Raw genomic sequence first — 24,441 nt, 5'->3', positions numbered from 1 at the left:
GGTCCAAGAAAAGACTAAGCTGAATGGCTTCTAGGTAGAATCAAAACCTGGGACTCAGAACTGATCTTACCAAGGTTATCAGGCGTATTGGAAACCTGCTGGGCTTAGATTCTAGACAGACAGCATAGAGAAGTGATCTCAGTCAAGAACCACTGGGTTCAAAAATCTTCTCTAAGATATTCCCCTCGGTATAATGATTGTGTGACCCTGGGCAAAATCACTTGGCTTCTCATTGTAAATAGCAAGAAAACTTAAACAAAAACATCTGAAAACTGGAGACTTCCCTAACAGGCCAGGGAAAACTTTTGTTCTACTTAACCTTGGCGCTGTGTTTGACAGTTTTTTCTCAATAGCTCTGTTAAGCATTTCTTAATCTAAAGTCAGATGAATGAATAAATTTCTAAATAAATAAATTTCTAAATTTCTGAGAGCAAAATTTAGATTTAGAGCACTGAGGGACTTTGGTTTAAGTCTGTCACTATGTAATGAAACTTTTGGTTTCCTTCCCTCTGATATACTTGAAAGAATCAAATACTTTACTGCTTTATGCATACACGTTTGTTTTTTATGATGATAGTGGCTGTTACTATTATTTGGAACCTCAATGATTCTACCAAAGTGCAGTCCACAGATAGTAAGGGAAAATGCACAGTTGTACTGAAGCCTGGAACAGCCTACAACTCAAAGCACTCTATTCTAGTTAACTTTTAAAACTGGTCCATCTCTACACATCAAAGAGGAAAATGATGAGGTATTTAGTACCAGTATTAATACTCATCTATCTTTGCTATAAGTTCTGGTCAAGAATGATGGCAGAGCCATCAGAGTTGAGAAAACTCTATTGGAGCTGATAAACTACATTAAGGCAAGACTCCCAGGAAGGCTGTATTTGCTGGAAACACGAAATTGTTAGGATTCAAAATGAGCACTGTGAGGACCTTAACCAATCACTCACCACTACAAAGACAAAGACTAGGAGAGGTAATGGAACAGAAGAGGTTTATCAGATACATTTGAAGAAATCTCCAAAGGAAGTCAACATGATAAATGAATTTTACCTGTAGTTTAAAGTGACTAAGCTAATAAACACTCTAGAGCTTTACATGAATATTGATATTTTGAAGGTATTTTACATAAACTGTCTTTTTCTTTTTTTGTCGAGTTTTTTCCACTAGTGTTCATCTTGGTGAGATTAAGCACATTTCTAACTTTGTTGTTTAAGCTGTTTCCAGTCAGAGGGAATACTGAGTCTGCTTAGGTTTAAATGTTATTGAACAAGTGACTTTTGGTTATAATGTATTATCAGTGAAAAATATCCTTCCAATTACATGCTATTGAAGTATTTACAAACACTAATAAGGGTGTGGTAGTTAGAAACAAAATTTACTGTTTTTTCTAAGCTTCACGACATTAAGTTTTCATGCTCTTAGCATTCAAATATTATGATGGTTTTGTGTATTTCTTTGATACTTCTTTCATTGATATGTACTTGAGTAAGTTTTGTTTCATTTCCTACTCAACTGGAATTTGTTTTATTACTATCTGGCATTTTTATTATAAAGTATGTTTATGCTGTTTTAATCTTTCTTTTCATTAATATTTTTGCTTCATTGCCAAATTTCCATGACATTTATCTAATTTTTAAATGCTGTCCTATGTTACAAGTATGGTATTTTTAGGCAAACTGCATTTTCATACCTAGTATGACATATCAGATCCAACCTTAATGAGGTACAGTCTATCTTTATTTTTTCTTTCCTCCCTGAAAGGTACAGTTACTGTTACAATTAATTTCTAACGATGCTACTAAAAGCATATATTGTACCTTTAATTAAATCAAGATGGCTAATAAGATTAACTTTCATCACTGCTTTATATACCAATGACAAATGATTTAAAAGGTCATCATCTCCCTCATTGTTGTTCTAAGGTACATTACCAAAGGGATTGAGGAGATGTCACAATAATCTCATTTTTATGCTATGCTAAATATAGCCAAATAAAGATTCTGAATCATTTCTTTCTAGTCCTTTAATAGAGTTGGAGTCTAGTGGAGTTAACATAATAATAAAACATTTTAATTAGTATCAAAACTTTGATTATGCCTGTGATGATGCCTGCTGTTGTAGGTGACAGCATGGGTCAGTTAGTTGCAATAACTGAAAATCAAACATATGTAAGGTACTGTGTTAGACGGCAGGATTCAAAAAGTGTTGGTAAATCATTCCATGTTGATCAACTATCTTCCAAGGAAAGTGTAAAGTGCCAGAAGAAACCTTTCCCTTAATCCTTTTGCCCCACGGCAAATTCCTCACTCCAAGGGTTCCCTTCAGTCCTACTGCTGGGACTTACTCAAAACTTTTTCAGACCTTAATCATCCTGTTTCTCAGTCATTTTCTAGGATCACAGAATGGAACCAGTCTGTCTTGCAGTTGGAACTGATGCCCTACAGCCTAGCTCCTTGGGACTCCTCTGGTCAGCAAAGAAATTCTGGAATTCCTCTAGACCAAGAAGAGGAAATGTCAAATGCAGCTGACTGAAGATGACCTAGTACTCATTCCCAGACCCATGAATTGCATGCATTATCAATCTCAGCCTCTGGTCATTTTGTTTATGTCCTAAACTCTCTCCTCTCAAGATTCCCAAGCTTTCTCTATGGACTTTCATTTGTTATGCAAAACATTTGCAGCCGTGTGCAACCCCAGCTGCAACAACTTGACTAACTAAAGATCAGAATCTTTGCTATATTGGCTGCCCTCTCATGAATCCATGTTGACAGCCTCATATAAAAACAGATCTTTGAATACAAAGTCAACTAGAATTCTGAGAATAGATGAAGAGTTTAAAAAAATTAATATAAATGAGAGTACTTAAGAGGGAAAAAAATGGGCAACTTGGCATAAAGAGGTACAAAATCCTGCCCAAACAACAAACTTGCTGAAAATTAAAATGAACAAAAGGCAATGACTCCATCAGACAATAAGAAATACTCAAAGTCAAAAGACATAATGTTTTGCTTACCCAGAAAAACTGAATACAATCTCATAGTAGGAAAAAAAATAAACCTTTAATAAAATAGAAAAGAACAGCTGAGTGGAAACTCTGAAGAACAAACAGGAGTCAAAAAAAAAAGCTTAAAAATAGAAACATGAATAAATTGTTTACACCATAATAAGGGGAAATGGTCTATGTGTCTACTCAGAACCCTAACATCAGAGGTCATAACATAAGTCTAATAAGACAGAAGGCCCAGGAATGGTTTTGTTATATTTTGATGATCTTAAGAAAAGAAAGGGACAAGAACGATGGGAGAAATTATCTTACACTATTTCCATGGGCAAGTAGATGACTCTACAGAGAGGAAAAGGTGAAGGGAACAGGTTACGCTTAACCTCTCTTTCATTTTTACAGATCCTGTATAGAAATGCTCATTCAATAGGAGAGCAGGAGGGAAAACGTTTCTGAAATTATTGTGTTATAAATTAGTTATCAAAAACTCAAGAAAACTGAAGAGAAACCTAAAAAAAAAATCCTCATTAAATAATTTTCTCCCATTTTAAAGATAAAATTCATTATAGAATGATGCTCTCAGACAGATATTCATGGTTTTTGATGCTATTAATTTAGCATTCTAATTTGCCCCTTCCTTATCACCATGATTATCTCAGCACACTAAGATGTTTTAATGTGTTCTAAATTACTTTAAGTATGCCAACCTCATTAAAAAAGAGAATTTTATTGAAACAGGGTAGTGAAATGCCAAAATCTGCAGAATCTTGATTTGGTACCAAAAACATATGACATTTCTACAAGTAATAAGTTTTACTCACTGAATTTCAAGAACAATTGCTTCCATTAGGACAACAATCTGCTTGAAATGGTTATTATATCAGAGGAACTTTTCTAATACCATCTTAATAATGCAATTTAGAATTCTCCCCACAAAAAAAAGAACCAAATGCTTCACAGAAACATATTCTAAGTTGATATTTTTTCCATCCACATTGTTGTCCAAGGTTTATTCATTTATATCAACATACATTAGCAAATGTCTTTCCCGGTTATTTTGCAATCAGCATCAATGAACTGATCCTTCTGAGTGGGAAGGATACATAAAATAGAATCAGAAAAGATTTCACTGACTTCCAAACAAGATGGCTGCCTTAAGAGGAGCTTCAAGACCCAACCCAGCTCCCACATACCTAATTTCACCAGATCACATAAAAGAAATTTAATGAGAAATTATAATAAGTGACTTCTACCCCAGAACCACAAAAAGCAAGCCATAGGCAACAAGGAAGAGGAACTGCCAACACCAGCATATAGGCAATCAAGCCTGTAGCCTTCCTCTTGCGACCACAACACACATCACCAGCACAGGCAACTAAGTTTACAGCCTCATAGATGAGCCAGAAACACATGTAGAAACACAAGGCTCTGTATCTGGAGGCAGCTGGAGTACAGGGTTCCCTCCAAGTAAGCCCTAGGGTTGTCAGAAAACCCCGTTATGGTCAAAAAGCTTGAAATACCCAGGATATGGCAGAAACCCAGACAATGAGGTAGTATTCAGACCGGGATACCCAAGGGTCTATGAGATCCCTAGCACTCTGTCCTGAGAAGCAAAGTCACAGAAGGCCCTGAAGAAACAGAGCAGTGAACATAAAACTTGAACTTCCTAGGCCAGGGGTGGGGAACCTGCAGCCTCGAGGCCACAAGTGGCCTTCTAAAGTCCTGGTCTAAGTTTTACAGAACAAATCTCTTTGTTAAGGGGATTTGTTCTATGAAATTTGGATTCAGTCAAAGGCACGCACTTGAGGACCTGGAGGGCCACATGTGACCTCAAGGCCACAGGTTCCCCACCCTTGTCCTAGGCCTAACCCCAAACGGTGAAATTGAGCACAGCAAGCTAGGGTCCTCAGGGCAATACCAAGCAGGACCAACCACCTCTACACAAATGTGCATTTAGGAGGCACAGAGTCTGACCCTGGCACAAAGCCCCAGTTCAAGAACTAAAGACAAAAAAAGAGTAAACCAAAGATCAAGAACAATTTAAAAAACAGCTATTTTAAACCTAAAAATCCCTTCAAAGGAAAGAGAAGCTCCACAACAACTGCAATCTACATTTAAAGGAACAAAAAGGTTTTCCACAAGGATTACATGAATATCTAAAAAGTGAAACAAGTTTAAAAATGAAATAAAAGCTCTGGAGAAGAGTCAGAAGAATAAATAGTTTAGAAGAAGGTAAAGGCAAACCTTACCCAAGAAATGAACTCCCTAAAAACCAGAAATAAAACAAAGAAAAATCAACAACTCATTGAGATAGCAATAAATAATAATGGCATACTCCTGTAATCAATTCCTGCTATTAGAGGAGGCTGAGGGTGGTAGATCACACAAATTCAGGAGTTCTGAGCCAAAGTAGGGCTAAAGTCACTCAGGTGTACACACTCAGTTACCAATATAGTAAAGCCCCTTGGAGCAGGGGTCCATGAGATTTCCTAAAAAGAGGAGAATGAACCAAGGTTAGGAAAAACAAACTAAGTTAAATCTTCTCTACCAAAAGGCATTGTTATTAGGGCCTGTGAGTGGCTGCTGCACTTTCAGCCTTGGTGAAATGAGAGGAGATAGAATGTGCCCAACAAAGCACAGGTAAAAGAGGTACCTTTTTTTTTTTTTTAGATATCATTATAAAGCATATATTCAATACCAAAAGAAAGCATCATATGCAACAGGAATAAACTAGAACCTTTTCCAATATATACAGGAGTGAAGCAAGCATGCCCACTCTCCCCAGTATTATTTGATAAAGTTCTAGAAATGCTGGCCGTAAACAGTAAGACGAGAAAGAAACTAAAGGCTTAAAGAGAAGTAAGGATATCTAAAACTGTCCCATAAAGCTATCCCCCATTTGCAGATATGATGATACACTTGGAAAATCCTAGGTTAACAGCAAAGATACAGAGACAATAGCTTCAGCAAAGTTGCAGATTACACACACAAAAAAAATACCCAAATCAACATCATATCTATGTAAGTCCTAGAAGAAACAATAGGAAGAAAAATCCTATTCCAAATAACAATATGCACAAAATATGTGGGGATCAAAATACAAAGTGCTCTTAAAGAAATAAAGAACTTACATAGCTGAAGGAATATTCAGCATTTTTCACTAGGCCATGTTGATATAATAATAATGACAACATTACCAAAATTTATTTTCATGCTATACCAATCAAATTACCAAGAGAATACTTTATGTATGTGATAAAAAGTATTAACAAAATTCACCAACAGTTCTCAAAAGAATTGCAAAGTATTCACAACCTCATGAAAGAATGCTCTAAATCACTAATGATAAAAGAAATGAAAATCAAAACAATCCTAAGATTTCATCTCATACCCGGCAAAATGACAAAAATGACCAAAAAATGGCAATAGTCAATGTTAGCTTATACAATGATGAGAACTTTAATACATTATTGGTAGAACTATGAGAAGGTACAACCATTTTGGTAAAGCAATTTGGAATCAAATATTTAAGTAAAGTGAATAAAATAATTATACCCTTTAAACCAACGACTTTATTATTAGGCTTATATCCTAAGAAAGCCCTGGATAAGAAGAAAGTCCTGATATACACCAAAACATTTATAGCAGCATTGTTTACGATAGCAAAGACTTGGAATCAAAGTAGATGCCCATCAGTTGGGGAATGGCTAAACAAACTGTAGTATACATGAATGTAATGGAATATCATTGTACTTTAAAGAAATGTGATGAATACAGAGACGCATGGAAAGACCTACATGAACTGATGAAGAGTAAACTAAGCTGAACCAAGAAAACAATACAATAACTACAACAATGTAAATGAAAGACCAACCACACCAAAAAAAAAATCAAAAGTGAATGCAGCAAAATTATAAAGATTAAGCATGACTCAAATAAAGAGATGAGAAGATATCTCCAACCCAACCCCTGTAGGAAGGTAGGAAATCTAAGTGTTTACACAGTGTAAGTTTCATACATTTTCAATGTATCAATCTGTTGTGCTGATTTTTTTTTTCTTTTAAAGAACTACTATGTTATATTGGATGGCTCTCTGGGAGAGCATACATGGTATATGATAACGTAAAAAACAGAAAACATCAATAAAACTTTATATTTAAAAAATGAAGGTTTCAGAGATGAGATAATGAAACCTATCTCCCTACACAGAATGTAGTATATACACTGTTGGATAAAAACGTATCAGAGGTTTTATTCAGTTGTTTTTCTTTTGTCACAAGAGAGGGTTCAATCTTGGAGGGGGTAGGAGTAAGGGAAGAGAGTTGAAATGGCCATGATGTAAATAAGATATTAATAAAACATATTAAAAAGAAATTCAAAACAAAATCACCTTCAGATCACTAGACCCCTCAGACAAAACCAGACAAAACACTACAGCCCTTAAACAAAACCAGACAAAACCAAATTCTAAATTGTATTTATTAGATCAGAGTAACTACTTTTATATATGTTGTAATATGTATACTCTTAGGAATATTTATAATTGCTATTCAAACAAAAATGGCAGTTATATATATACTACTCTGTATGAAATCCTAGGAAAATAGCTAATTACAAAGGTGCTAAATAGATCATGCAGTATTCTGAAAATAGGCCTTATTTGAATAATTCTACAAAGAAAACTCCTAGGGAAAAAAAATTATTTAAAGAAGCTCTAGAGCGTTATCCTTACAGTGAAAAAGGCTTAGATTTAAATCCTGCCTCAGGCATTTGCTAGCTGTATGACCCTGGACAAGTTACTTAAGATTTTGGGGCCTCAGTTTCTACATGTGTAAAAATGGGATAATATTAGCACCTGATTCTTAAGGTTGTTGTGAGCTTTAGACAAAATAATGAGAGGCAGCATTCAACACTGAAATTTGAGTTTGAGTCATGGGACCCGAGTTCCATTGCTAATGCATCTGGGTTCTGCCACTCACTATCAGTGTGACTTTAGACAAAAAGTCACAGAAGTTCCTCATTTGGAGGACTGGATGACCTATCAGGTCTTTCTCAGCTCTAGATTCTACAATTTTAAGTAAAGCAGATTACAAACCTTAAAATGGTATATAAATTTAAGTTGCTGTTATCACTGCTTATTTAAGCTATCATGCTATTAGGACACTAGATGAAAGGTAAATTTATGAATACATTATACCTAGGTTAGAGATAATTAGATATTTAAAAGATGAGACTCAACTAGAACAATTAGTTGTGATTTATACTTAGCACTTCTGAATCCACTTAATTAATATCTTATCTCAAACAAAGTATATAAATAGCTTCTCTAAAGGATCAAGCCTGAACTCAAAGATACCACTGGGAAGTTGTACTCAAAACTATATAAAAGCTTAAATTTTTGAGTTCTTCTGAAAAGTAGTTATGTAAGTATCAAATACACACCTGATGCATGGATTTCCAAATCAGTTAAGCACAAACCTAAGGCGGTTTGTCTGATCAATCAACAAATATTAACTGATGGTTAACCTAACACTAAGGCACTGGGAAAGAGGGTAACAGAAAAGTACAAAATGCAACAAACTAAAGGAGACAAGGGTCCCTGTTAACAAAGAAACTGCAAACCGTCAAATCATTGTTAAAGGCTGGGCAAAACCAAGTCAAACCAAAAGTCGTAATCATTCCTATACTTATTGTAAATACTTCTCAACAACCACAATGAATTGAATTTTAGGCATCAGTCCTGTGGGCATATAAAATTTTGTTCCATTTAATATGTTATTTTCAATATTAAGGACTAAACAGAACTAGATTGAATAGTAAGGTCATTAAAAGCCAAGAGGAATAGACTGGGAGAAAAGAGAGGAGTTGAAGATCAGGTCAAGGTCAAATTCAGTAAGAGTATGATTAAAAGATGAAAGGACAGAAGATTATAGTCAGAAACAACTGATTTAACAATAAAAATTTCTATGAGCAGGCTCAAATCTCAGGAATAAAAAAGAAAGAGTTTCCCTATAAGATATGCTACAACAGCAAGCTTATATGAGTTATTCAAGTGTGACAGCACCAGTGGTCTATATTTGTACCAGGGTTTAATTTTACTTCAGGATTCTATATTCACAATTAAGCCAGAAGTCAGTGTGGGTCAATCAGGCAGTACAGAGAAAATTATAGTAGAATAGTATAGTATATATGAGGTAAATTAATAACAACTGGCATTTATATAGGACTTTTAAGGTCTGCAAAGCACTTTGTTATTTCCTCGGATGCTCACAACAAGCTTCTAAGGAAGGTGGTATTTTACAGATGAAGTAAAGCCTAAGAGAAGGAAAGTGACTTGCCCAGGGTTACATAGCAAGTATTTGAGGAAGAGGATTCAAACTCAGGTCTTCCTGACTCCAAATCTAGCATTCGTATCCACTGCACCATCTAGCTTAATACCTGCAGACAAATTAAGAAAGTGGGTAGGAAGGAATTTTAATTTTCTGTAGTCTAAAAGGCAATAGAAGGGACTAAGTTCTCCTCATACAGAAGGTAGCTATGTTCTAAGTCAGGGTTTCCAACTCAAATAGAAATGGATCCCTGCATATTCACTTAGAAAACCACAAATTATATTTTTACTTTCACTGTTTTAGTCACATCTCATTTAATCATATAGTTGTACACATGTTTATCTTCATTGATTTTTATCACACCCCACATAGGACTTCCTTAATGCTGAAGAAAATATTGCCTTGATATTACTAGCTGTTTTTCAGTAGACAGAGACTTTTTACTAATAAACATTCTAGGACACTCACAAATTTGTGATTTCACTTTTGCTACAAAAGGAATCACAAATCATAGGTTAAATCTGAAATAAAAATTTGGAACTAAAAAGGACTTTAGAGGTTAGATGGTATTTTCCAACACCCTTCTTTTATAGATGAATAAACTGACACCTATAAGAGCTTCAATGGCTTGCCTAGGGTCACACAGGTAGTAAGTGGCAGAGCACAGATTTGAATTTAGGCTCTCTATACCAAATCCAATGAGTATTTTTGCTTCTGCACCATGGCAGAACATCACTATCATTAAGCCTATTTAGCGATAGCAAGACATTACTCAGGGTGATTGACTGTGCAAGATCTGTTATTCAGAATCATATTGGGCCCTAGGAACTCTGGATCTGAGGCTGAATAGCCACTAGATGCTTTTATCTTGTTAATTAGCATAAGTAAGTAGTCTAAAAGTCAAATTTCATTTTGTTTGAAGTTTAAATCCTTAATATACATCTTTCACTTCACATTGATTTGTCTATCTTATTACATATGAATCTGAACAAAAATACAAAGGAATGTATAATACATTTTTGTAGGGGAGAGAGCAACATGGAACCTATGAGATCGCTGGCACAGACCTAGCTTGTACAGTGGATACAGCACTGAGCCTGGATTCAGCAAGATTTGAGTTCAAATGTTACTTCAGCCATCTCCTGTCATCCTGGACAAGTCACTTAATTGCTATTCACATCATTTCCTCATCTGTTAAATGGGGATAAGAACAGCACCGGCCTGGCAGAACTGCTGGAAAGATCAAGTGAGATAATATTTGCAAAGTATTTAGCACAGTGTCCGATACATAGTAGGTACTACATAAAAAGTTATCCCTTTCTCCCTCCCCCCTTCAAGACTAGCTGTCACTCTAATGACTTACTACAGAGACCCCATGGGAAAGGACAATACAAATTGTTTTTCTTTTTCTAAATAAAATAAACTTTTTCCTCCCAAGGTTAAAAAAAACCCCATAAATTAACATTAGTTTTATTATGTTTTTATTTATTTTGTTAAACATTTCCCAATTACATTTTAACATGGCTCTCACTGCACTCAGGAGATAGGCTGAGAGTTTGACATTTCTGGTCTAGAGTCTAGGGTGCTCATACTCCTGTGTATCAGCATATGTTCATATATAATCACCATAACCTGTCACTTTTCTTCCTGTAGCTCATGGTAATGTTAAGTCCTCAATGCAAGAATTCTTTGGTTTTCATGGTCTTATTTTCTATTTCTGTAGTTATAAACTTTTTTTCTTCATCCATATTGCCCTATTTTCAAAGTTGTTCCTGCCTATTAACAAACTTTTTATGATAAAAAATTCATATACAACCATCAGCAGTCAAGAAGGAAAAAAAATCCCGGCAGCTGTTGGATGTCCAAGAATATGAACACTTAGCAATCAGATGAAAGAAGAGAAAAGACAGAGAGAAGATCAAGAGAAGGCTGATTTTTGAATTACTACAAGCTAGCATTTACCTCTCTCAATACTCTAAGTTTCATGCTTATTATGTTCTAAGACCTATCCTGCCAACAATTGGTTTATCATTTCCTCCCTCAGTGTTAAGGTTTAAACGCATTCTTTTTTCTATTAAGTTATTATTTACATCACCTTCACCTCACTCAATTTCATGGAGGGTGAGGAGGGGAAAGAGAAGCTAGGAAGGCAGGGAAAGAATAAAAAAATCTAAAATAAAACTGTCTCTTCAATAAGGAATAAAGACAGTTATTAGGCTTGGAGTCCTAATATTTGTCAGGTAATAGCTTTCAAGATATAGCATCAAGAAATTAGAAATTTCCTGAAAATAATCACTGAGAAAAATGTTTAGCTCCAATGATCCATTTGTCACTAACACAGCAATAACTTTGGGCATATTGAGCTGAGGTAAAATCATCCCAATATCAACTTATTTCTAACTTAAAATGTTAAAGGAGTATACAGCACAGTAATTAAAGTAAATTTTATATAAAGACAAAGTACCATGTCTTTTTTGCAGTGGGTCAGGTAGGTTTCTGTCAACCATGGCAATTACAAAGAGATGCTTCTGCTAGTGATCAAGCACTAAAAAAGAATTCCAAATCAGTGGTGTGTATACAGTGATTAAGAGACATTACTAGGTAGAAAAGTATGTTACATTTTAGAAAAAAACATGAGAATACTTGAGGATCAAATTGTCTGGCAGCAAAAACCAAACCCCCCAAAACTTTCATCTTTATAAGAAGTTTGGGGGTATTTTCTTTAAATTCTGTATTTGCACTTATAAATATTAAAGCATACTGTCAAATAACAAAAAGATAACATACTTTAGTAATTTTAAAAATGTAGCACCCTGTCTGGCAATTTTATCATAAGCTAACTAAGGAAAACCACAGTGAGCATTTCAATTGTACTCCTCTAGGAAGTGCTCCACAAAGACTAATTTCTCAGTAGGTGATGTTGTATGCTCCAAAGTCTGAACAAAACCAAATATTGAAGTCAATGACTTTAAGGCACTTTGAAGATGAGACAAGGTCATAGCTTCTTGGCCATAACTGTTAAGAATGTAAAAGTTCCTCTGAAGTAAGGAGATCACAGTGGCAAAGGGCAAACAAGTCCACTGCTGTAGAAGTGGAAACTGTGCATATATCATAGTGTCGGAATATTTCCCTTCCTACTAGAATCAATGACATTTGACTTTTATCAGAGACCCAAACTTGGCCAGGCACTGAGACTGAAATGCACTATTTAGCTTTGATATAAAGTGGACATTCAGGTAAAGTTAGTAGTAGTACAGCAAATCACTTCTGTGCTGTATTTTTTTGTTGTCTACATAGCCAAAGTAACTTTTATCCAATAACATGTTAAAAAAAGAAGCTGCACCACCACTGTAATCAACAATTATCAAGTGACATGCAGAACATTCTAGTATAATTTCTCAAACTGGGACATCAGAATCTAGGTTTGAGTGATAAGATTACTCAAAAGACAGATTTTGATGGAGAAATAAGGAAGAGTAAATAAGTCAATGAAGTCCTAGGGGAAAATGAGAGAGGGCATGATATAAGGGCATAATATAAAAATATATGGGCAGCACTGTTGAAAATTCTGTGAGAATTTATAGAAATCAGTATCCCTATTCCTGTGGAATTTATAATCTGTCAAATCATGTCACAATATAAATTGTTTGGGAATAACATTGTTATCAATGTGATCTGGAAATGTATTTCATTCAACCTAAAAACAGAGATTCCACTAAAGCTTTGAAATAATGGCTACATCTTGGCATGAGGTTATCAAAGGTCATGGCAGCAGAACATAAGTTCAAGCAGGTCCTATCAAGATGGAAAGGCTTCAAACAGGGTTCCTGTAATGACCTGAGATTCAATACCAGCTTGAATGTATGGTAATAAATGTTTCAAACCCAATAGTTTTTGAAGAACACTGCCAATTTGTAGAGGTATTGGGAACAGCATCAGTGGATAAAATACTCACATCAACGAAATCGAAGATGATTGCAGCAAGAAGTAGCCATGTTTAAATAAGACCAATAAATCTTTGGAAGATAAGGGAATCTGGAAAAACAATACAGAGAAAAAAAAACAGAACTAAACGATAGAGGATATATTATGACCATATAATAGGAAAAATGAAAGAAAAGGACTGGCTAACAATAATAATACTAATAATATTAATGGCAGAGATGTGATGCGGTCTAGAGGTTAAGGGTCCTGAAATCCCAAAATCACGATACCTGGGTCCTGCCCAAAAGAATTCGACCCTTCTTGCAGCCAAAAACAAAGTTTATTGAAGATTTGCCACATTAGCTAGACTCTTAAGGAATCTGAGCATCTATGGGCTGTTGGCTAGATTCTAATAATCAGAGACTCTTAATGGACACAAGATGGACCTTATATACAGAAAGATTGTGGGAGGAATCTAGGAGTGGCCAAGTAGTCCATGAGGTAATAGAATTCCCAAGGGTGGGAAATGGAGCCTAGGTGGGACCAAGGTGGGACCAAGGAAATGGCCAGGGGCCATAGGGAGGCAAGACAATGGAGGGGAGATTGGGTGTAGCCACAATGAAAGACCAGTTGATGGGACTATAGCCGCCAGAGATTTGGCCATGTGGGAAAGAACAGAGTCCATGAGGTAACAGAATTACCAAGGGTGGGAAATGGTCTGGGGCCAGAGTTTTTCCTTTCTGGGGCTCAGATTCCAACCCCATCAGATGCAGAAGTGACTGAAGAGCAATATTTTGTGCCTTGAAATTTATAACTACCGGCAAAGCAAGTTTAACTAGATGTATTAATACTAAGTTAATACTAAATCATTAAGAGAAATATGTGTGACCTGAACAAAACAGCAGCAAAAGTAACCATGGCCTAGGAATGCTATCTGCTATGCTGCATTAAAACATTCCACTACTTGTCTAACAAAGATATTAAGTCACTAAGAGAAAGTAAAGAAAATCAACAAGCACTTATTAAGTGCTTACCATGTGCTCTGTACTAACCTCTCTGGATAAGCAGGAAAGGAAAAAGACAGTTCCTGCCTTCAATGAGCTCATATTCTACTGGGGTGACAACATATATACCAGGGCAAATGAAAGGTTATCTATGGGATGGCACTAGCATAGGGTAATGAGAAGTCTAAGATCAGGAAAGTCCTCTTGCAGAAGGTGGGAATTCAAGTTACTCCTGGAGGTGAGGAGAGAGAATATGAGGGAACAGAGCTAAGATGGTAGACAAAAGACAGGGACTCACCTGAGTTCTCCCCAAAACTCCTCTGAATATCTTTAAATAACATCTCAAAACAAATTCTGTAGTGTAGAACCCACAAGGACGGGGTGAAACAATCTTCCAGCCAAGGACAACTTAGAAAGTTGGCAGGAAAGGTCTGTCTCACAGAAGTGAGACTGGAGCAGAGCCCAATGCAGGCTGAGGCAGAGCAGACCTGGCTCCAGCAAACCAGGAGCAAGCCTTTAGAGTAGTAGGTGGCAGTCTCAGGGCAAAGATCACTAGCACCCCAGAGCTTGCAGATTCAGTGGAACAGGGACCCTCATCACAATTCCAGGGCAGAAAAGAGTGTTTGTGATGGCTCACAGACCAGAGTACAGACCAGGAGAATAGTAAACACCTCTCCTCTGATCATACCACCTTGGAAAAATTGAAAACTTACAGTCCCTAGAAGTATCTCTGAAAATAGCTGCACAAAAGCCCTGAAGATTGGGACTGTGTGCCCTCCACCCTGGAAGCAGAGCTCCACTTTAGCAGAGCGAAAAGTCAAGAAATAGGCTAGAAAATAAGCAAATAAAAAAATTCTGACTATAGAAAGTTACAATGGTGACAAAGAACACATTCAGAAGAAGACAACAAAGCCAAAATTCCTACATCCAAGGCCTCAAAGAAAAATATGCATTGGCCATGGAAGACCTCAAAAAGGATTTTAAAAATCAAGTAACAGAGGTAGAGGAAAAACTGAGAATTAACCAACTTCTAAGTTCCATTCATTCTATTGCTCATATCCATTCCCTCTTTTCCACCCCAACTGCCACCACTTTATTATACCCCCATTATCTCCTGCTTGTTTTTTTTGTTTGTCTGTTTTTGTTTGAGCTGGAAGAATGAAGAAATATCAGTGATTTCAATAGTATAGGGTGCCCCAGGTGAGAACCCCCAATCAGCAACAATCTTGCAACCATATACATGCATATGCATAGCGAATAGGACAAACTTCCCAGAGGGACTTCTCTTTTCCCTACAGCAGGAGCCAGAAGAATGTTCCCAGAGGATGTGCTGATACACCCAGCCCCTTAAAGCAAGCCTATAATATCTATGTGTAATTTAAATTCTTGGAAAGTTGCCTACGATATTGGGTTGTGGCCAGGGTAACACAGTCAATATATGTTCAAAGACCAGACAAACCCAGATCTTAATTCCAAAGCCAATTCTAGCCAATACCCCATGCTGCCTCTTTGCCTATTATTATAACATCCTAAAAAAAGAAAAAAAAAAGACCTGACCTGCCCCCCCAAAAAAATCTACATATTGACTATGAGAAAATGTATGTTTCATTCTACATTTCTAATCCAGCAATAACTCTGCCAAGAGGTGGGGAGCATTAAAAACTAACAATTAAAAAAAAAAAAGCAGGGCGACGAAACTGCATGTAGTGAAAAGCAGTAAGGTCAGTTTAACTGGGGCAATAGAATGTATGAAGGTGAGTGAATAATATATAACAAGCCCAGAAATGTAGGAGCCAGGTTGTGGTAAAGTGCTTTACATTTCAAAAAGAGAAATTTATATTTTATTCTAGATATAACACAGAGCTACTTCAGTATAGTGGCATGGTCAGATCTGTACTTAAGAAATACCACTTTGGCAGCTGCAAGGAGGATAGATTGGAGAGATCTCAAGTAGACTTGAGGCAGAGGCCAATCATGAGGCTATTTTGAGAATCCAGACAATAGGAAGGCCTTAGCTAGGGGGGTGGTTATGTGAGTAGAGGGGGAAAAAAGGTGACCCATACACAAGGTATTGTGCAGAATAATCTACAAAACTTGGCAAATGACTGAATTGTGAAGTGCGGTAAAATGAGGGAATAAGTATGAATGGAAGGATGGAGGTACACTAAACAGAAAAAGAGAATTTTGTTGGTGGATTTTGGGAAAAAGTTATTAAGTTCTGTTTTGGACCATGTTTAGTTTGAAATGCTACAGGATAGCCAGGTTGAAATGTTCAACAGGCCATTTGTGAGGTGGGATGGGATATCAGCAACAAGATGAGAGCTGGACATATAAAACTGAGAATTATTTGCATAGTTATGATAATTAAACCCATGGGAACCGAACAGGTCATTGAATTAGATGTTGAAAAAGAGTCCCTCCTACGCCAAATTTGACCCAAAGGAAGGGAAGAAATGAAAAAATGAAAGGCATCACCGATTTAGAGCTGGTAGGGACTATAGAGATCATATAGCCTACTGGTGGGGAACCTACAGCCTCAAGGCCACATGTGGCCCTCTAAGTCCTCAATCTGCTTGGATTCTGTCAAAGGGCTGCACTTGAAGACCTAGAGGAATACATGTGGCCTTGAAGCCTCAAGTTCTCCACTCCTGATCTAGCCTAACCTTTTCATTTTACAGATATGGAACTGATGACCATCAAACTTAAATGACTTGCCCAAGGTTACACCCAGTCAGGATTCAGGTCCCTTTGACTCCAAATATAGGCCCCAAGCCAACCTTATCATCTAAAATGGGAATAAATCATTATAGAAATTCTAGCAAATACATTCCAAATATATGTAATATATGGCCTATTTGATGTACTATTAGTTTTATCTATAGAGGCTCCTGAGATTACCTGGATGAGTTTGGTCAAATGCTAAACTTTCCAAAGACTTATTTTCTCCTCTAGTGCTTTTCACTATTTATGAGGCAATGCTGGCTCAGAATTATCTGTAATTATTCATAATATTCCGTAAATGAGTTTGTACTGTAAGCAAGTGTTGTATACAGCTACACGTTCATCTACTTGGCAAGGAGATGAAATGTTTACAGACTGAGGAAGGTCTTGGACTCTTTGTACCTCTTGAGATTGGGTTAAAACTTTACTAAAATATAGTGTTATCAGAATCAAGCCTAAATTTGCCTCTTTCCAATTTCTACTCATTACTCCCAGTTCTGCTCTTTGAGAAGAAGCAGGACAAATCTAATCACTCTCCTAATACGGCAGCCCTTCAAAATATTTATGAGCAGATATTCTTCACCATCCCCCAAGTTTTCTCTTCTACACACTAAACATAACGTCATAGATCTGAAGCTATAAAGAATCTAAGAGGTCATCTAATCCAACCTCCTCATTTTACATTTGAGGAAACTTGAGGCCCAGGGAGGCTAAAGTGACTTACCCAAGGTAATACTGTTGGGAAGTTCTGGTCCCCCCAGTGGAACTCTGAGTAAGGCTTAAAATATTACTGGAGAAAAGAGGCAGAGTTCTGTAAAGAACTTTCCTTTCTGGAAAATGAATTTTCCTTTGACGGACCTTAGATGCAAGCCTTCTTTTCTCTTTGAATCTAAGTTTTTTCAACTATAAAATTAGTGTTGGACTTGATGATCTCTAAGTTTTTTTCCCAGATCTAAAATCTTGGGAGGACATTTCTCCAAGGTGGAAGATCCGGAAAAAAAGGTTTTTAGAAAAAGAGGTGGGATTTGATCCCAGAAAACTGATCTCTGAATGCCCTTTCCAATGTATCTTGCCTACTTAGTTGCTGATTGAAAAGATCTTAAAGACTTTCAACAATCTGGTTGTCTTCCCCTAAATATTCTCCAGAAAGGGATGAGTTTCTAGCTAGGAAGTATTTTTTTTTCTCCTTTCCCCTCTCCTTTTTTAGATTTTTAGAGTCTCAAGTTTGCACAGAAATGGATCTATTTATAAAACCATTCCTATGGAATTTCCAACTGAATCAACTAAAATCATGATTTTTGTGGACTACAATTAAATGTTAGGCATGATATTCTCATAAAGCTTCAAATGGTGGAAAGAACACTAGTCTACTATGACCACAAAGGTCTCTTCCAAATTTCAACCTTTGATTTATGAACCTAGACTTACTTCCTTCTCCTTCTTTTTCTTCTATATACCTCCACTTCCCTCTCAACTCCATCCCCATTCCTGGAATCCTCCCCAGCTAGATTTTTTTCATGCTAGTAATTTCCAGTCACAGTGTACTCCTCGCCAGTTCCTGACATGTTCTTGCCTGAGACATCATGAGTGGAAACACAATCTGATATGCTTGAACAAGACCATGCCCCTTACTCCACTGAGGTGAGCTACCTTGACATAAGAATGATTCATAGTTTTATTGAAATAGGAAAAATGATGACAGTATTGCTGAGCTGGGTCCATAGGAAACAGCATCTCATAGAGCTAGTGAGCCCTTTCCCATGGCCTCCAATTTCCTCATCTCATAGCATGAAGAACATAATACCTGAGGAGACAGCAACCTCCTTGGTTTTATTTTTGATTGCCCATTTCCATTTGTCTTTGACTGTACTGTCAACCTCTTCATTCTTGACTGTCCCTATGCCTAAAGATCTTATGCCCTCTCCCATGTGTAAGTTAAAACACAACTGTAACAAAGTTCTACTACTTTTAGTATTCCTAGCCTCTTCTATAAAAATTTAAGTTTCCAAAAGCAGCTCCAATAAGCCAGGACAAAAATTTAAGGTAATATTTTATTCACCAGATTTGGCTCTGAATGACTTGGTTATTTCCAAAAACTGAATCCAACCTAAAATAGGAAGTTTTGCAACCAGTAAGACTATAGAAACAAACATGTAACACACTGTCCAAAAGAATTCCAAGATGACAACACTCATTTGACTGCATCCATTTTTTTTTCTTTTTAATCACAACTCAGAGGGACTGAATTTGGCAGTTTCCATTTCCAAAAACTATACCTAATTTGAATCATATCCACCATATTATATACAGAGAATGAATGGGACATTTCAAAATGACAATATTCTCTTTCTTCCTAAGATAGTAACTCCATTTTCTTCCTATTTGCCAAATTCTGAGTTCTAGAAACAAAGATGAATTGCTTGCCATGATTTCCATAGTTTTAAAGTAGAGAGGCTCTCTAAATCATGACAGCAAGCAACCTTAAAAATTCTACAATTTATTCAGCTCCTCTGAATAGCATGAATGAAAGACATGAAATCCAATTTCACCACATTTTGAAAAGCTACTAGAGGTACCATCAAAGAGGTTTTAACAAATTTTTAAAGTAGTTCTCTATGTGTGAGACTCCTGTTAGGCAGTAGGAGATACAGACCAAAACAAAAATAATCTCTGCTTTAAGGAGTTTGAGTCTGGCAGTGAGGAACAGAGATAAGGGATAAGCTGAAACAGATGTGAATGAGCTGGGAATAATTACCAATACTTGGGGGAATTTTTGCCTCTGCTTTCCCTCAAAACTGTTACTCCCACTAAATGCAAGCAGGGACCCAAGTTCCAGGTGCACAATAGCTAATTCATTTATGACATCAAATTCCTTTGTTACAAAAATCATGCAATCATTCTGACTGGGTCCACTACAAATTTATGTTATACAACCTCAACCTCCAATACTGTCGGGTAATGCTACTATACCTCCTTTATCCCACTCTCCAGGGTGGCTCTTCCAAAAACCTTTTCATTCCTGCTGAAACCTCCTATGACACCCCATCCCTCCACTCTCTCAGGTAAGAGCCTTGCCTCATTATTTCATTGAAAAAAATTGAGGCTATTCACAGCATGCTGCCTCTTCTTCATTTCCCATTACTTAAGTGACTTCTGCCACTTATCTCTTCCCTCACCCATTACCATTTGATGAGATGGCTTTACTCCTTACCAAGGCTAAGCCTTTTTACTTGTTCAAGTGATCCCATTCCACCCCATTTCCTTCAACAGAATGCCCCCAGTCTTTCCTCCATCTCTAATGGTTCATTTCTTACTGCCTACAAACATGCCCATGTCTCCCCCATCCTGAAAAATCCCTCATTTGATCCTTTCACATTTGGTAACTATTGTCCTATATCTCTTCTGCCCTCTTCTGCTAAATTCCTCAATAAGTCCATCTACAGTAGGTGTGTGTCCACTTTCCTCTCATCTCAAGGAGTTCTTATAATGCAGCTCCCAACCTTATCATTTCACTGAAACTGCCCTCTTCAAAATTACTTTTAGTTTATCTTTTAGTTGCCAAATCCAATGGTCTTTTCATTACCTACCTTCCCTTTGCCTTCTCTATAGCCTTTGACACTTGATCACTCTCTTATCCTTGATACTATCTTCTCTCTAGGTTTTCAGGACATTGCTCTCTCCCGATTCTCCTCCTGACTACTCCCCTTCTGTCTCCTTTGCTGGATCCTCTTCCAGATCATGCCCTCTAATTGTAAGTTTCCAGAAGGGTTTGGTCTTGGGTCTTCTTCTCTTCTCCCCAAAAATAACTACACTTGGTGACCTAATCAGCTTCCATGGAAATAATTACCATCTCTATGCTAAAGATTCTCAAATCTCTCTATCCTGCCCCAAACTCTCTAGTGATCTCCAATCTCATATCTCCAACTGCAGTTCGGGCATTTCAAACTGGATGTACAATAGACATCTTAAACTCTGTATGTCCAAAAGGGATTCATTATCTTCCTTCTAAACTGCCCTTCCCTCACCTTTCGTATTACGGAAGGCAACACCATCCTCCAAGTTCCTCAGGCTCACCACCTAAGAGTCATCCTGTACTACTCACTCTCTCTCACTCTCCATATGCAATCTGTTGCCAAGGCCTGTCAATTTCATCTTTGCCACATCTCTTGTATACATCCCCTTCTCACCTAACAATCCCACCACTCTAGTCCCGGTCCTCATCAACTCATACCTTGATTATTGCAATAGCCTGCTTCAAGTGCCTCCCCACTATCCATTCAACCATTAAAGGGATTTTCCTAAAACACAGATCTGACCATCTCACCCCACTCCACCCCCCACCCCCCACTCAATGAACTCCAGTGGCTCCCTATGTTTGATCAAATACAAAATGCTCTATTAGCATTCAAAGATCTTCATAACCTAGCCCCACCTTCCACCTTCTTACCTTTCCAGTCTTCTTACACTTTACTCCCTGCCACATACTCTTCCTCCCAGTGACACTGCACCTCCTGGCTGTTATACAAACAAGATACTCCATCTTTCTACTGTAGGTATTTTCTCTGGCCCACCGCCTGGAACACTCTACCTCCTTCACTCCCCACTTAAAAGAGTCCAAACTAAATCCCATCTTTGCCTTCACTCTATTAATTATTTCCTATTTATTATACATACATACATATATAGATTATATATATATCTATATATATCGTACTCTGTAGATATTTGTAAGCTCTTGGAGGGTAGGGACTGTCTTTTGCCTCTTTTTGTATCCCCAGAACTGTGTCTGGAACATAATAAATGCTTACTGATAGAGAGATAAGGATTGTAAGATCATAGATTCAAAGCTACAATAACTCTTAGAAGCCATCAAGTTCAACTCCCTCATTTTATAGATGAAGCTGAGGCCTAAGGAGGTCAAGTGACTGGCTCAGGGTAATACAATTAGTGTCCGATGCAAAATGTGAATCGAGGTCCTTCCCAAGGTCTCCAGGCCCAATGCCCTGTCCAATAAATCATGCCACCCACTCAAGATTAGAAATATTCCAATGGAATACCTAGCTCGAGTCACACTGCCCTAAGTCTGCTAGATCACTGACTTTTAAGATCCCTTGTAGCTTTGAATGTGTTGATACACATTCTGACATTACAGGAAATTCAAAAAACACCAAACCAAAATAGTTTCACTATTAGCATTAAAACTGATGTCCCACGAATCAGCCCAATCCCAGTTCAATTACAACTTAAATTTTAGATTCACCGAATTTAACTTTCCTCTACAATGCTCTGGACCCAAAGGGATAACTTTAGAGCCCTAAGATGGTCAGCCAAGAACATTTAAGTTGAGCAATAGGGGTATTTGCTAAATGCCGGTGCTTCCGATTTTTCACTTGCTCCAAACGAAAGAAAAATCTTTAAAGGAGTTTACCTTGGGCAATAAAGAGAAGGGAGGCATGGGACTAGTAATAGTAAAAAAAAAAAAAAAAAAAAAATACATATTATATGTGTGTGTGTAGGGACTCTGACACGTCTGGATTCAAATGGGCATATTAAGTACTAAATGAACACTAACAAGAACGATATTCCAGCTTTTACACTAAAAGCTGTCGCCTGCTCAATTCCTAAGTGTTCAATTTAGCAAATAGGATTAGAAGAGTTAACAAACTGCGCCTCTGAACGTGGCAAAATAATTCAGTATAAGTGGCAAGAGAAGGAAAATTGCACTTGAAACTACTCAGTTCTTCTGCTCTCTGGACGGGGGCCAGAAAGGTCACCAAGAGGAAAAGTTTACAAAGTATATGGCTCCAAAGCTGCAACGAGATACGCCAAAGCACGGGGCAAACACGCACTCAGGGCGCCAGCGCCAGCCTTAGCTACGACGCGCCCCCACCAGTCTTAAGCAGCGGGCACAGACAGGCTGCAGCTCGCGCCACGCGCCGCATGCACGCGCGCTCACCCGCCCAGCCCCGCCCGCCAGCTCGCTCTGCAGGAACCCGAAGGCTCGGCAGCGCGCGAGGGAGGGGCACCTGGGGCCCGAAGTCCCTAACCCGCTAGCAGCTACTTCCCAGACCCCTCAGCCCCTTCCGCCCCTCAACCCCGGGACGGAAGTCCAGATACTTTCCCTTCCACCTCTCAATGGGGAGGTGCCCAGCCCTCCCATCAATCACAGGCTGCGACGGGGACGACGAAGGAAACCGGAAGGGGGGGGAGTGAGCCCTCGGGTGGAAAGAAGGGGCGTCGGGGCGGCAGACGCGGGGCGCTACCTCCGCTGGAAGTCCCCGGCGTAGGGTTTCAGATAGGGGTCAATCTCCAGGAGACGGGACAGTCCTGGAACATCCGCCAAAGCAGCCGCCAACGCCGCCTCCGCGCCGCCCGCCGGAGCCGCCATCTTCCTGCTGCAGCCCCAAGCAGTTGAGGCCCGAGAGGGTCGAGTAGAGCTGGAGCCGAGACCCGGGGAGGGAGGAGTCAGAGTAGGAAGCTCTTCGCTGTCGGTAGCACCGACCCTGGGCTCTTTATACTTGGTGCCACTGGCCACTGACCCACCCCTTTCCCTCCTCCTCTACCCCTCCCCCCGAGGAGAGGGAGGGAGGGGCGAGCCCCTGATTGACCCGTGGGCTTCGGCCACGCGCGCTCGTCTGGGACCTGGCTGTGCACGCGGCGGGGCCGCACCAGGACCTGCCCAGGGGAGCCGCCGCGCCACCCCCAGGCAGAGCATCCTCACGTGACTGCCTCTGCCCAAAACCTTCATCCTGGGCCTCCACTGTGTGTCACCGAGCTTAGTTAGCACCCCTTTGGTGGCACAAACCTGGAAAAGTCTTTTTAAGTTATCTAGTGAGTTTTATAAGTTACTGGATTTTAAACGTGAAAGAGATCTTACAGATAATTTATTCCTTTCTAAAAAATTAGGATTAGAGAAAAGTAACTGAACAAGTCCCCGAGAGAGAAATGTTTTCCAGGTGATTTTTTTGGTTTGGTTTTGGTTTTTTGGTTTTTTGGTTTTACAGAGGATTCTCTTTTCTTCAAAAACGTTTAAGACTTCTTTGTAGTTTCAATGGGAGTTAAGACAGTTTTCTTAGCCTACTGGCCACCTGAATAGAAAAATATCAGATTTGTAATGCTGTTGTCTGCCAAATAAAATCACATGTTGTACATAATTTTATTATTTTTATTTTTTTACTGAGTGATTTAGGGAATGTTTCCTGATGCTCTGAATTTCAGAATATAAGTATTGTTCACTGTAATACTAAGAAGTAAATGGAAATGAAGCTCGAAATTAGCATTATTTCTCACAATCAATCATTTTTTGGTTTCTTTGTGAGTAGCTATGTGACTTCAAACAAAGCACTTTACTTCTTCAGTTTACTTTATCTGTAGCATGATGTAGTCTGGGTTGGTAGCTTGCTTGTGCCAATATCTAGCTAGTGGAAAGAATGTTTAACTTGGAGCAGGGGACA

At 38.2% G+C, this 24,441-nt stretch overlaps 1 protein-coding gene across 1 annotated transcript in view; it reads right to left on the bottom strand.

Moving 5' to 3' along the window:
- GBE1 (1,4-alpha-glucan branching enzyme 1) overlaps window positions 1–23,602 on the bottom strand; it is a 281,545-nt gene extending 257,943 nt beyond the window's left edge. Inside the window, exon 1 of the mRNA XM_027874190.1 lies at window positions 23,251–23,602. Coding sequence (XP_027729991.1) covers window positions 23,251–23,375 — 125 coding nt within the window. The 5' untranslated portion in view covers window positions 23,376–23,602. The remainder of the gene's footprint in view (window positions 1–23,250) is intronic.
- Between the last annotated feature and the right edge of the window lie 839 nt (window positions 23,603–24,441).

This window comes from Vombatus ursinus, unplaced genomic scaffold (assembly GCF_900497805.2).
Source record: "Vombatus ursinus unplaced genomic scaffold, bare-nosed wombat genome assembly UNPS02014805.1, whole genome shotgun sequence".
NCBI lineage: Eukaryota > Metazoa > Chordata > Mammalia > Diprotodontia > Vombatidae > Vombatus > Vombatus ursinus.
The sequence above is the reverse complement of the archived record's forward strand: the minus strand, read 5'-3'. Positions and strand labels throughout refer to the sequence as shown.